The 12,703-nt window shown below is 35.2% G+C and overlaps 2 protein-coding genes across 2 annotated transcripts; both read left to right on the top strand.

The window, feature by feature from the left end:
* On the top strand, nt 2,914-4,607 carry LOC18599095. The gene has a single exon (XM_018122419.1). It carries the CDS (start codon nt 3,302-3,304, stop codon nt 4,349-4,351), a length of 1,050 nt encoding a protein of 349 aa, XP_017977908.1. The 5' UTR covers nt 2,914-3,301; the 3' UTR covers nt 4,352-4,607.
* On the top strand, nt 6,973-11,475 carry LOC18599094 (pinin). Its single transcript, XM_018121415.1, has 3 exons — nt 6,973-7,648; nt 7,739-8,405; nt 10,137-11,475. The coding sequence occupies exons 1-3, from the start codon at nt 7,308-7,310 to the stop codon at nt 11,208-11,210; spliced, it is 2,082 nt and encodes a 693-aa protein (XP_017976904.1). The 5' UTR covers nt 6,973-7,307; the 3' UTR covers nt 11,211-11,475.

Raw genomic sequence — 12,703 nt, 5'->3', positions numbered from 1 at the left:
ACCCCGAGAACGAGAAGTTAGAAATTGGAAGAGTCGTTTTCCCTTTTCACCTTTTTACCCCCCCCCCCCCTCTCTCTTCCGCTCGTATTACTTTGCATGGGCCTTAGATTGTTTAGTGATGGACGATTAGGATTTTCACGCAGTTTCATGTGTGCAAGTGATTGGAAATTCCTTTTTTAAGGAAAATTTGAATTTTAAATTAATGTCAAATGTTGTTTACAGTAGAAACTAGAAACTATTTGGAAGGAATGATATTTTTTGAAATAATCATTTATAGAGACGAGGGAATTGTCAATATTGAGATCTTGTTGATATTGGTTATTCCAAGAGATAAGGAACAAAGTAAAATAATTAATGAATAAAAAGACTTTTTATTAATTTTAAGAATTATTATATTATATAAAATATAATTTATTCAATTTTCAAAAATTTCTTTCTATATATTTAATTGCTCTTCTCTCACTAAAACAAAATGAATTTAAAATTAAAAGGAAAATTAAATAAATTTAAAATAAAAAAGTTTAAGTTTTAATTATAAATTATAAAAATTTAATATTTTAAACTTAAAAATTAAATTAAAATTTTAATTTATAAATTTTTTATATTTTAATATTTTAAAAATAAATATAAATAGTAAAATAAATAATTTAATTATAAATTATTAATATTTTGAATGAAATATAAATTATTAATATTTTGTAAATTAAAATAAATAATCATATTAACATTTAAATAATAATTTATTAATATTTTTATAATTAATTATTAAAATAATAAAATAATTTAATTTAAAAATTAACTATTACAATAAATATTTTTTTGTCATTTATCACTTATTTTTTAAATTATTCTTAAACCTAATCCTACTAATCAAACATTAAAATAATTCACAATAGCAATTTTCGTTCTATTTCATTCTTATGAATCAAACTATATAATAGTTGTTTATCTCTTATTCTATTTATATAAAATGACTAATCTATTCTCACTTTATTCTTCCTACAAATCAAACACACCATAAGTAAGCTCAAGCAAAATTTAATTAACGACACATTTGGTTCGCGGAATGAAATAGAATAATTATATTATAAAAATAAAATAAAGAATAAATAGTATGAAATTATTATTATGTAGTTTGGTTCATAGAATGAAATAAGATAAGAATTGCTATTATAACTTATTATAATATTTAATTGGTGGAAATAACTTTAGAATAATCCAAGAATAAATGATAAAATGATAAAACTACCCTTTATTATAAAAAAAATTATTTTCATCAAAAACAAAAATATATTCTATTTCCATTAAACATCAATATTTTATTATTAAATTTTTAATATAAATTTTTAATATATTTTAATTTATTATTAAATTATTGAATAATTTATTATTAAATTAGTTATATGATTTTTAATTTTAATTATTTGGATTATTTTTCTCTATTTGTATTTTTCATTTCTTAATCTTTTAATTTCTATTTTCATTACACATCAATAATTTATTATTAAATTATTAAATAATTTATATTAAATTAGTTATATAATTTTTTATTTTAATTATTTGAATAATTTTTCTCCATTTGTATTTTTCATATTTTAATCTTTTAATTTTTATTTTCATAAACATCAATAATTTATTAATCAATATAATTTTTTATATTAATTTTTTTTTTATTTTTTCCATTTTTTTCTGCTTTTCTTTCCTTTTCTCGTTTGTCATCGATGATTGCTCCAATGATCGATTGAAAAATGTAGTTGTTATATACCCTGTTAAAAATTTAATTGTTATACGTCATGTTAAAAAATATAATTATTACATGTTATGTTGAAGATTTAGTTGTTTCACATTTTGTTGAAAAATGTAATTATTATACGCTATGTCGAAGATTTAGTTGTTATACATTATATTAAAAAATTTAATTATTACACATCATGATGAAAAAATTGTTACACAGCACGTCATAAATTGTTATACATTCACGTCATGTGCATGTCCTACAAGTGCTAGACATTTCTTACCTTAGTCTTTAATTGTAAGGAACTAAGAACATTTAGCCTTTAATTGTTACAATTGAAACATTTGATTCCAAATTAAACATTTAGTCATTAAAAAAACCACATCATTTAAAATGGGTGGCAAAAGATGTCAATTGATAATGAGTCAACAACCGTTAAGGTCACGTGTGCCACATGATATTTTGGGTCAATAAAAAAATTTATTTAGGTAAAACTCATAGAATATGAACTTATGTGTATAATAAAAGAAATGAGCTAATATGAGATAGCTTAGGGACTTATTTAATATTTTAGCTTATGTTAACTATAAGTAATATAAGTCATTTATCATAAAAACAATAAAAAATTAATATTTTATGTTAAGAATCATTATTTATAATCCGATAGTACATACCCTAACACCACTACTCAAACTTTACTTGATGCTGAGTAGTACTTTTAATATTTAAACTCTAATCGAATCTAATTATAAAATACCTTAATTTTATTTAATCAAGTGGGATAATACACGAAATCATCTCTATAATATACTTGTAACTTCATTAAAAAAATGCTTTAAGAAAAATAAAAGGTGTGTGTAAATATTGCCATTTTTATCAGAAAGATGGCATTAGCATCGCTGTTTGGGTTTCTTTTAACAATTATCTTCCTAGTTATGAATGCATTTGAAAACTTGGTAAAGTAAGAGCTATCACCAAAAAGCCCAGCGATGTTCACAGATAATCCGCTGCAAAATTATGGGTGGATTAACTTTATAAAAATTTAAATACTGATTTTATAAACGCCAGATAAAATAATTGCCATTTGAAAACGATTTTTAATTTTTTGAATTTTGAAATTCAAAAATACCCAAGTTTGCTACAATACTCCAAGACCTGGCGCCTTTGCCTTGTTTATTCATCATTTCATCTATCATTGGGTTTGGGTGGTAGCCATAGATCCACATCCACCATTACTCCCACTAATCCCCCTTCCTATTCCCCATAATTACGCCCCCAACCTTAATTCCCTAACTGTTACTCTTTTCGTTATTTTCTTAAAACCCAATGGCAAGAGCTGACGAACCCTCCTACGTTTTAAGCCCACCATAGCCAAGCACTCTGAAACTCCTCCCCGATCCGGCCAAAATTTGGCGGAATTTCCGCTAAATAAAATTTTTCAAAAGCAAAATAAGAAATTCCTATAAATTCAAAAAGCTCTACACTCCAATCTTCATTCTTCAGTGCCCGAAAAGATTTTCTTTTTTTATTTTTAATCTCAAGTTACGGTTTTGAGGTAAAAAAAAAATGAAAGCTTCATTGAAATTTCGTGAAGAGAAAAGGCCGGTGCTGAGAGCGAAAGTACCTCTAAGTATTTTGGGCTTGCCGTTTCAATCGGGAATCGTCGCCGGCGAATCGAAGGAGCTCACTTTAAATCTTTCTACGTTCTTCGAATCTGGACCGTCTATCAAAATCGCCTATCGTCCTAATGACACGTGGAACCCTTTCTCTCTCATCGTCAAAACTGGAACCGGACCGTTCGGCTCTCCGATTTCCAGCTCTATGCTTATGAGTGCTGAGTTTAATCTCCTTGGCCCTGGAAACCCTAGTTTTATGCTTCACTTCAAGCCTCAGTTTGGGGATTTCTCAATCAAGAAGTCGCAGTCTTCGGTTTTTGATAGAGCCGTGAAGCCAAGGAGTGGCGTCGTTTTGGAGGACGATTCGTCGATTGAGGCTGTGGATACGCCGGCTGTTAACGGCGGGGCCGGCGGGTTCTTTGCTGAGAAGAGGAAATTGGCGGCTCTGAATTGGGGAGATATCACTGGGATTCTGTCCGGAATGGAGGTGGCGGCGAAGACGGAGGTGCCAGTTAAGGGAAAGGCGCTGCTGAAATTCCGGTGGGGAATGAGGATTCCATCGGAGATGAAGAGTGGCGTCGGCCGATTCGGTGATCCAACGGCTGGGATTTCGAATAGCAAGATTCCGTTTTTGGTGATGGATAAGATCGGGATCGAGCACGTGGACAGTGTTGAGTCGAAGCAGGCCATATCGACAGACAGCAAGGCGGGTTCAGAGCTGGGTTCCAATGCTGACCTGGCGACAGCATGTTATACTGTTAAGCGACAGTTGGAAGCTTTGCAATCTGAGAATGGGTTTCTGAAGAGAGCCGTGGAGGATCTCAGGCGAGAAATCTCCGGCGGGCAATTCGGGGACTTGAATTCTGGGACATATCGAGAAATGGAAAGAAATGGGGTTAGTAGATCAAAAATGGAGAGAAGAAACAACGATAAGAAATCGACGGAAGTGGATGTAAATGAGGAGTTGAAGAAGGCATTGAAGGGAGCTACGGGTGCTTGAATTTGTCGAAATATAATGTAAGCTTTGGTTAGTGTTTTTATTAAGTGTTTATGCTTGGTTTAGTAATTACACTACAATCGATTTTGTGAGTTTTTGTTTAGCACATCTGAAATTTGTTAGCACTGTTTAAATTACTGGGTTTGGTTAGTGAATATTTCATTTGTAAATTTCTTAATCGATAGGTTTATTTGGTTCCGGACTCTTTTCCAAAGAGTGAAAGTAAGACTATCCTAGTGAATCTTGCTGCTTGCTGCCTTTTTTCTGAGTAGAACATGAAAATAGTCTTCTGTCTCTGAAAATAGTCTTAAGCTATGTTGTCACATCATTTCAAAGTAGCCTACGAAAGATGGTATTTCTTTTCGTTTTAAATTTTGGTTTCCATAAAGCAGTGCTAAAATAATACTAATAAGAATGGAGTAGGTTGAGGTTTAAATAGTAAATTTAAATGCTGATATCATAATGCTACTTCTTTGTTTCTTGTACTAAAAACACACACAGCCACAATATACCCATCGAGGGGAAAAGTTATAATTGTTCTATAACCTTTAATTAGTAGAAATAAAAACTTTTGAGTTGATTTATGACATAGGAAACAAGCAAGGATAGAACATATCAGATTACAACATACATTACAAGGCAATGATCAACATGACACGTAACACAGGAAAGCAGTTGGTCCAAGCACCTATAGAACTCTAGAAATCCATGAACTTGACCTACCACTTCATAGATAGCATAATTTAGAACAGAAAAACATATAATAGAAAAAAATCCAACTGATCAGAAGACTTAAAATTAAAATATGGTTTGAGTATGGTTGAACTCAGAATATTGGAGTGGACAGATGAAAAAGATGCTTTAAGTTGTAATATTTTCAATTTTTTCTAAAGAGTATGAGCATTAATGATTGGACTTAGAACATAAGGACAGAAGTTCCCCAGAAGTTTAAAAAATATGGTTACAGATGTGAAAGTTGTAAGAGGAGATGAAACGCCTTTACGGATTCATCATCTGTAGTTGAAGTCTTCCAAGTCGCTGAGATAAATATTAGGGATGTGAGCAATCTTTGTGGTGTGCATCTTTCCCTTAATTCAGACACCCCACAATACTCAATTATTTAAGTGAAGTGATCTGTTGCATCCCTCCCGGTAGAGATGACAACTTCGGGCAATCATCCAAGGTTTTTGAATAGATATGAGATGTTGGAGCCAGATTGGCAATGTGAAGTGGTTCTCAAGTTCATGTACAAATGACAATTGCTGAAAAGTTTTGGTAGATCCAAGAAAAATCCATTGGGGTAGTGCCTCCATCTTTGGTAAACCCTAGAATAAATAATTTTCGAAGATTACCATCATCTTTTCCTCCAAATTCCAGCTCCATAGAGAGATCAAGCTTTTCACAACCCCAAATCACCAATGTTGGAAGGGCTGTTAGGCTTTGCATATCTTCAAACAAACATTTCAAGTTTTCACATTGTAAAATGGCCAAAAACCAAAGAGAACTCAAGCACCCAATTCCATTCTCTTGCAAAACCTTTTGTTTAGTTGTTATCACTAATGTTTTAAGACTAATCATATACATGCACCCAATTCTTTGAACAGTAATACATGCAACCAAATGCTCGGGTGCAAATCTGAATTGAAATCAGACTAGTTGTGTGTCCAATATTCTTCCAGGTCATTCACTTACAAAAATAATTAACCTTGCAATTCTCTTTATTGCTAACTCAATCTTCAATGAATAAATGTCATGAATTAAACAAGAGGTACCCATATAGGGCGAAAGAAAACATATCCTTTTGGTTACTGATTTGGATTCCCAAGTTGTCTTGTTGTTATGGCTTTGTAAACGATCCTGATCTAGCCTGAATACGAAGCCCTTAGTCCAGAAGTGATGAAGTTAATTATCCAAAAAACAAAAGAGATGACAGTTGAAACAAAGAGTGAAAAGCGGATACAAGACCCACTTTGGTTGTGCTATAATAAGCCTATCATTAACCAACATCTATAGGTTATTACTGTTAATATGATTTGGTTAAAGAGGCGATTTACATTTTGTTTCATATATGTATATATATTATTGAATCAAACGCTCAAATTCAATCTAGTGTAATTACTTAACAGAGCCTATGAAATAGCTCGTCACCCAAGAAATTGGGCTGACTAACAAACCTTATTCTTTCCATATTGCCATAGCTCATCCCAATAGTCCAATTACGAGTATTTTCTTTTTATTTTCTTGGGTCGGGCCATTGCATAGATTAGTTCATAGACTACAAAAATCATTCAAGCTTCTTGGGCTGAAATGCCAAGGGCCTAATTTTGAAATTTCATTTTTTCAAATAAAAGATTTTAGGACATTCAACTATTTTGGATCAGATTAGTAATTAAGTAGTCCTAACATAAATTAAATTGGTCACTAAGGTCCTAACTGTTGGGTACCTAAACCAAGTTGAAACGAGATGGATGTCTAGAAGGGCAACCTCGTCACTGCTATAATAATCAAATAGAATTAAACGTGTTCCACCAACCACGATTCCAACAGATTGAATAAATACACAAATAGAGATCTTTTCTTACCATAAATTAATCAAGAAAAAATTTGAATAATTTAGATAAGAATTTGTTAAAAAAAACTAAAAGGGCTAAAAAGTAATTTGACGGACAAAAGCAAAAGCAGGTCATCGTTGAACTAGTACAAAAGGCCGAGCCGAATTCCCATATAAAACCACACAAATACCTCGCACACAGAAGAAAATAAGAAAAGAACAGAGATTAAGCCCTACTGCCCTAGCTATTCCTTCTTTATTTTTCTTTGAAATTCCAAAAGAACATAAACAAATCATTAAAAAGATAATTTTTTTTAAAAAAATTTATTATTCAGAAAAGGGATTATTATTATTATGGAACCGTGACCGTGACCGATACTATTATTATTATTTCTTCTATTTTTTTTCATGGCCAAACCCGACAACTTTCCCGAGAAACAAACATGGGGTACATGGGAGGAGCTCTTACTTGCCTGTGCCGTTCACCGTTACGGCACCGAGAGTTGGGACTCCGTTGCTATGGAACTCCAGAAACGTACTTCCACGCTCCGACACCTCTTCCTTACTCCTCTCTCTTGTCAGCAGAAGTTTCAAGAACTTAAGCTCCGGTTCGCTGAAAACGACGCCGGAGGCGACGATGCTAAAACTACTAATAACATCACCACCGCCGTTCCTTGGCTCGATGAGCTCCGAAAACTCCGCGTTGCTGAACTCCGCCGCGAAGTCCAACAATATGACCTCTCCATCGTGTAAATAATTACAAAAATACCTTTTTAAAAAATTTTAAATTATTTCCTTTTTGGGGCAAAGTTCGAGAATTTTTTGGCTTTTTTTTACAGGTCGTTGCAATTGAAGGTGCAGAGATTGAAAGAAGAGAGAGAACAGAGCTTGGGAGATAACGGAAAAGAAACTGAAAAAACGGATCTGGAGAGAGAGGAGGAAAGCGATAAGAAGGAAGAAGAAAACGAACCGGAAAATCAAATCCAAAAACCGGTTCACGCCGGCGAAGAGTCGGACCGGGAGAATCGTTCGGTGAACGAGTCGAACTCTACAGATCCGAAGGATGAGAGTCCGGGAGCCGGACCGGAGGAGGCGAAGGTTGAACCGGTACTGGTCGAACCGGAAGGTGGTGGAACGGGTAAGGAGATGGAGAGCGAGAAGCCAGCGGGAGAGGATTCGTGCAACGGGAGTTGTGATAGCGTGGCGAAGGAATCGGCGGGGAACTCGGAAAGAGGTGACCCGGGGACAGAACCTGGTGACTCGCCCGAGTCAGTAGCCGAGTCAAAGGGGGAAGAACCAAATAGAGAGAGCAGCGATGTACAGAGCTCGGCAAGCTTGTCCGGAAAGGAAAAGAAAAAGGCTGAACCGGACGAACCGGATAATGAGGAATTGGACCAATCTCCGGCCATCAAGGTTTCCATTGAATCTCAGCCGTTGGTTGAGTTCCTCGAGATCTTCCGGTCTCATAATCTCGGCTCCCTCTTTGAGCGCCGACTCGATGGCCAGGTAACACAAAATATTCTAATTTTTTGAAAAAAATTCGATTCAATTTTTTAAAATCAATTTATAATTACTTTTTTTATTAAAAAAAAAGAGATAAGGAGAAGGTTTTTATTGGGTGCTTTGCGGGTGAGATACAGCAACACTATCAGTAGTGGTGGCCCAATCTGGGGTTGACGTGTCAGCACGATTAGGTTTGGTGACTTTTATGATAAATAGTTATCGGTCATGGAGAATACTTCCATGATAGATCACAGATAAAGGGGGAATTGGTATTTTACAAAGTTTGGACCAGTTGATTTATCTAATGAGATCCTTGCAATTGAACCGCTGATCTGGCCGTATTAGAAATGTCTAATAGTTGTGTAAAATAATTGGTCTCTCTTCCTTGTTTTTTTAATTTTTTTTATTTTGGGTGGGTTTAGCTACATTTAAGTGTAGGGTAATTGCGTGCTGTCGATCATTTTGTGGCTGGAATTGACGAAAACTACCCTTTCATTTTGTTCCTGTAATTTTCTTAGTTATGAATATCATGTGCTGTGGTTGGGCCCATGCAGCCATGCTTGGAGATAAAGAGCAAATGAACCTTGTGGAATTAGGTTTTCAATGAAAAGATTCTCTTTCCTCTGATTTTGTCAGAAAGATAAATAGTAAAAACTATACTCGGTAGTAGAAGGAAAAAGGGCAATATCCAAAAAAGGAATCTGGTAGTACTGGCTACTACTACCACTACTAACTTGATATCATTGGCCAATAGCCTGTCCTCTCCTGTCTTTTTCTCGTCTCCCCTTTATTGTTCCCAATAAACAGGATTGTTGAATGTAGGCTTGGACTTTGGTGTTCTCGTGATTAGTATTATGAAATCTTGTTTTCATTCATCCTTTTTAAATCTGATTATGTGAATGTTTATAATTTGATTAATTATGTTACATCGGCAATTTGCATAGATAGAACATAGACTGCATAAATTTAGAGGTCATATTCACAAACTAGATTTTTGTGGCGTTGCCATATTGAGAAGGAAGAACAGCAGTGGATTCGGGTCCACGTGGTATCCTGATAAGGAGTTGTTAGTCGGTCCATTTTGCTGTGAACAAGCAAAAGTTGTTTGGGGTAATGGGTTTAGTGAAAACACGAAATCCTTTTACGCATGCTAATCGGTGCAAGATCTATGGTGGGTATTAGGGGAGAATCTTGTCCAAGAAAGAAATTGGGAGAGGCCCTTTATTCCCATCTCCATCCCAAGTTTGGTCAGTCATCAGCTTTGACTAATAATAAATTCTGTTTTCAGTCTTCTGTGCTCTTTGTCTTTTCCCCTTTCTCTATATTTGTATACTATTTAAAAGGTGTTAAATAGATTTTAATACATCTTATTAACCTATTGACGTTAAGGTCCCTCACACGTAGTTTGCATCAATCTGACATGTACACATGTACATATACTTGTACGTCAGAAGAAGCAAAAGCATGTGTAAACCACCTGGGTTTAGTTTTTATTTTGTTGAATGGGAAAGGTAAGGATCAGGTAGACCTTTTAATTTTTAATCATAATGCTCTTCAAATAAAAACAAAAACATATGTTTTTTTTATTTGTATGCTATATGGGATCGACTGCTGTTTTTGATCTATGTGCTTCCATTAGTTGCAATTTCTTTAATTTGTCATTTTCTTGCCCCACATAATTGATGAATGCGACATGCAAATATCTTAGGCATGGCTAAGTTTTCAATCCTGCAGGAAACACCAGATTACCTGAACTTGGTTCGGCAACATCTTGACTTTGAGACTATTCGGACAAGGCTCGAAGAAGGCTGGTATTCAGGATGCAAAAGCAAGTTCTTTAGAGACTTATTGTTGCTTTTAAACAATGCCATTGTTTTCTTTGGCAAGAAGTCGTCAGAATACGCAGCTGCTGTTGAGCTTCGGCCACTTGTTTCAAAGGAGATTGCTGTCCAGATTCCCAACACAAACTCGTTGCCCAAAGCACAATCCTACACGCTGCTTGAATCCCAGATGCCTATGAAACCAGAACCGGAACCAGCACTCTCCTTGTCAATGAAACCTAAATTATCAGTCCCATTGATCGCTTGTCGCAAACGGAGCTCAATTACTGCAAAAGCATCAACATCATCTTCTGGACAAGACAAAAAAAGGCAGCCGATAGCCACATTGATGAATGAGAAACCAGTTCTAGATTGGAAACAGCATGATAAATCGTCTGAGAAAGCCGAGGAAAGTCTTGTAACAAAGAAGAGAACAAGAGAAAGATCTGCCTCTGGTGCAAGAAAAGCAAGCAAAAATGTAAAGACTCGTAGTAACACAAGCACAAACAAAAATTCAGATGCCAATACCAATACTGCCATTTCAAGCAAAGGTGGGTCATCGAATGAGGATTCGGAATCCAAGGCTGAGAAGGAGAAGACCAACGCAAATATCAGTTCAAAGAAGCGAAGTGCAGCAAACTTCCTGAATAGAATGAGAAGGAGCTCTTCATCCAATAATGGGCCATTAATAGAGACGCTGAAGGGTGTGATTAGCTCCGATAATGGTAAAGGAGATGGAGGTGAGCAGAAGAAAAACAGCAATAGTAAAGGTGATCAACGTAAGGATCAAATATCAACTCCACGGACACGTTCCGGTGGAAAAAGAGCAAAAGAGATGGGAAGCCCAGCAAAGAGGAGTACAGGACGACCACCGAAGAGAGCAGCAGCACCATCTCCTGCTACTCCGTCAGTTCCTGCTAAACGGGGAAGAGAAGTTGTTGAGAACGAATTGGGTAGTGGACATGCAAAGAAGCGATCGAGAAAGTGAAATGGATAATTCCTGTATCCTTTTCTTTTTTTGGGTATTTTTGTAAGATGGTTCAGCCCCATATAGCTAATTGTGTTAGGCGGTTAAATTATATTTTGTTCTATCAAATGTATGTTGCTCCATCGGGGTTGAGAATGTCTAGCAACATGGCAACTAATCATACGAAAACCAATTTCTTTTGACTTGTACGATTTGGCCAAATCTTTGACAGTCTGTTTGCAATAGACTCGATGCATATACAATCCTCGAGCATAAGTCTACTTTACTCGGTAATTTGTTACCTTCTCCTCCCTTGAGCTTCAATTTCCCCTAGCCCTGGACAAGCTTTGCAATGGAAATTCACAGCAGTTCGTACAATAAAGCACGACATTTTCATCAACCTCTGGGCTGAAGTCGCTGCAATGGGTGGAATGGGTCCATGCGTGCCTCTGGGCTCTAGGATTAAACCATGACATGGGAACATTGGGATCATCGTTCATTGAAGGCTTGAATGTTATTCTTGGGATGGGCCTAAGGCCTAACCCAGAGGGCAAGATGATCATAAAAAGTTCATACTGTTTTTTAAGAGAAATTTGATAATTCTGACAGGTAGTCCTCCATGAGAGATTTTGGATGGTAAAAAACGTACCGTAAATCCCTTTTATTAAAGAGGAAAGTGAGTGAATAGAAGCAAGCATTCCTTGTCAAAATGGCTTTGAGGAAATCCAAAACTTTAGCAACACTCATATTATGATTTGGCAACATCATTCCTCCTAAATTTATCATTCTTCTTTTACCTCCTTAAAATAATCGTTCAGACATTCACCAATCCTCCTATAATTCGACCCTTTTTCTCTCCTAACTTGACAACCTCAATTTCTGCTACACTTTTCCCCCAATACCCTCCATTTTCCCCTTCTCCATAACCCCATTTCAGGACGAATAGAAATTCAATTGAACCAGCCAACAATCTTTAAATCCAGTGGCATAACGCTCATTGTGAGACTGTTAACATGGTAGTATCACCAATAAAATCAATGGTAAATACTGGGTAAAAGCAAATTACCCTTGACATTTGAGGATGTGGACAGATCTTAAAGATCTTTTTTGGTTGCTATGCACAAACGGGTTCCTCAATGATTGGTTGCTAATCTTATTCTCTTGGAGGTCCGGTTGCGTTGATCAACTTTTTATTATTTTTATCTTTTAACGCCTTGGTGGGTGGTTCGTGGTTGGGATCTTTGTGTTTATGAAAGTTTTTTTGTTTGATTTTGATTGGTGATCACTGGATTTATGTGCTTAGGCTGAACTTTCAGGTTCTTAGAATTATTTATGCAGTTCTTGTACTGATGATTTTTTTTAATCTTATATTTTTTGTGATGATCATTGATGGGTGTGCCTGATTGGAGTTTCTGGATTCTTGGTATTGTTTATTTGGAGTTTTGATGCTTTATATATGTGTCTGTTTATCCGTTTCTTAACTTTCTTTTCCTTTGCTTGCTTCCTGATAATTT

Source organism: Theobroma cacao, chromosome 5, assembly GCF_000208745.1.
Source record: "Theobroma cacao cultivar B97-61/B2 chromosome 5, Criollo_cocoa_genome_V2, whole genome shotgun sequence".
Lineage (NCBI taxonomy): Eukaryota > Viridiplantae > Streptophyta > Magnoliopsida > Malvales > Malvaceae > Theobroma > Theobroma cacao.
The sequence above is the reverse complement of the archived record's forward strand: the minus strand, read 5'-3'. Positions and strand labels throughout refer to the sequence as shown.

Excerpts from the sequence above, each read along its gene's own strand:
- LOC18599095 (XM_018122419.1), top strand. The coding sequence starts at position 3,302 with ATGAAAGCTTCATTGAAATTTCGTGAAGAGAAAAGGCCGGTGCTGAGA.
- LOC18599094 (XM_018121415.1), top strand. The coding sequence starts at position 7,308 with ATGGCCAAACCCGACAACTTTCCCGAGAAACAAACATGGGGTACATGG. Across the intron at positions 7,649-7,738 it reads CAATATGACCTCTCCATCGT|GTCGTTGCAATTGAAGGTGC; the intron begins GTAAATAATTAC and ends TTTTTTTTACAG. Across the intron at positions 8,406-10,136 it reads AGCGCCGACTCGATGGCCAG|GAAACACCAGATTACCTGAA; the intron begins GTAACACAAAAT and ends TCAATCCTGCAG.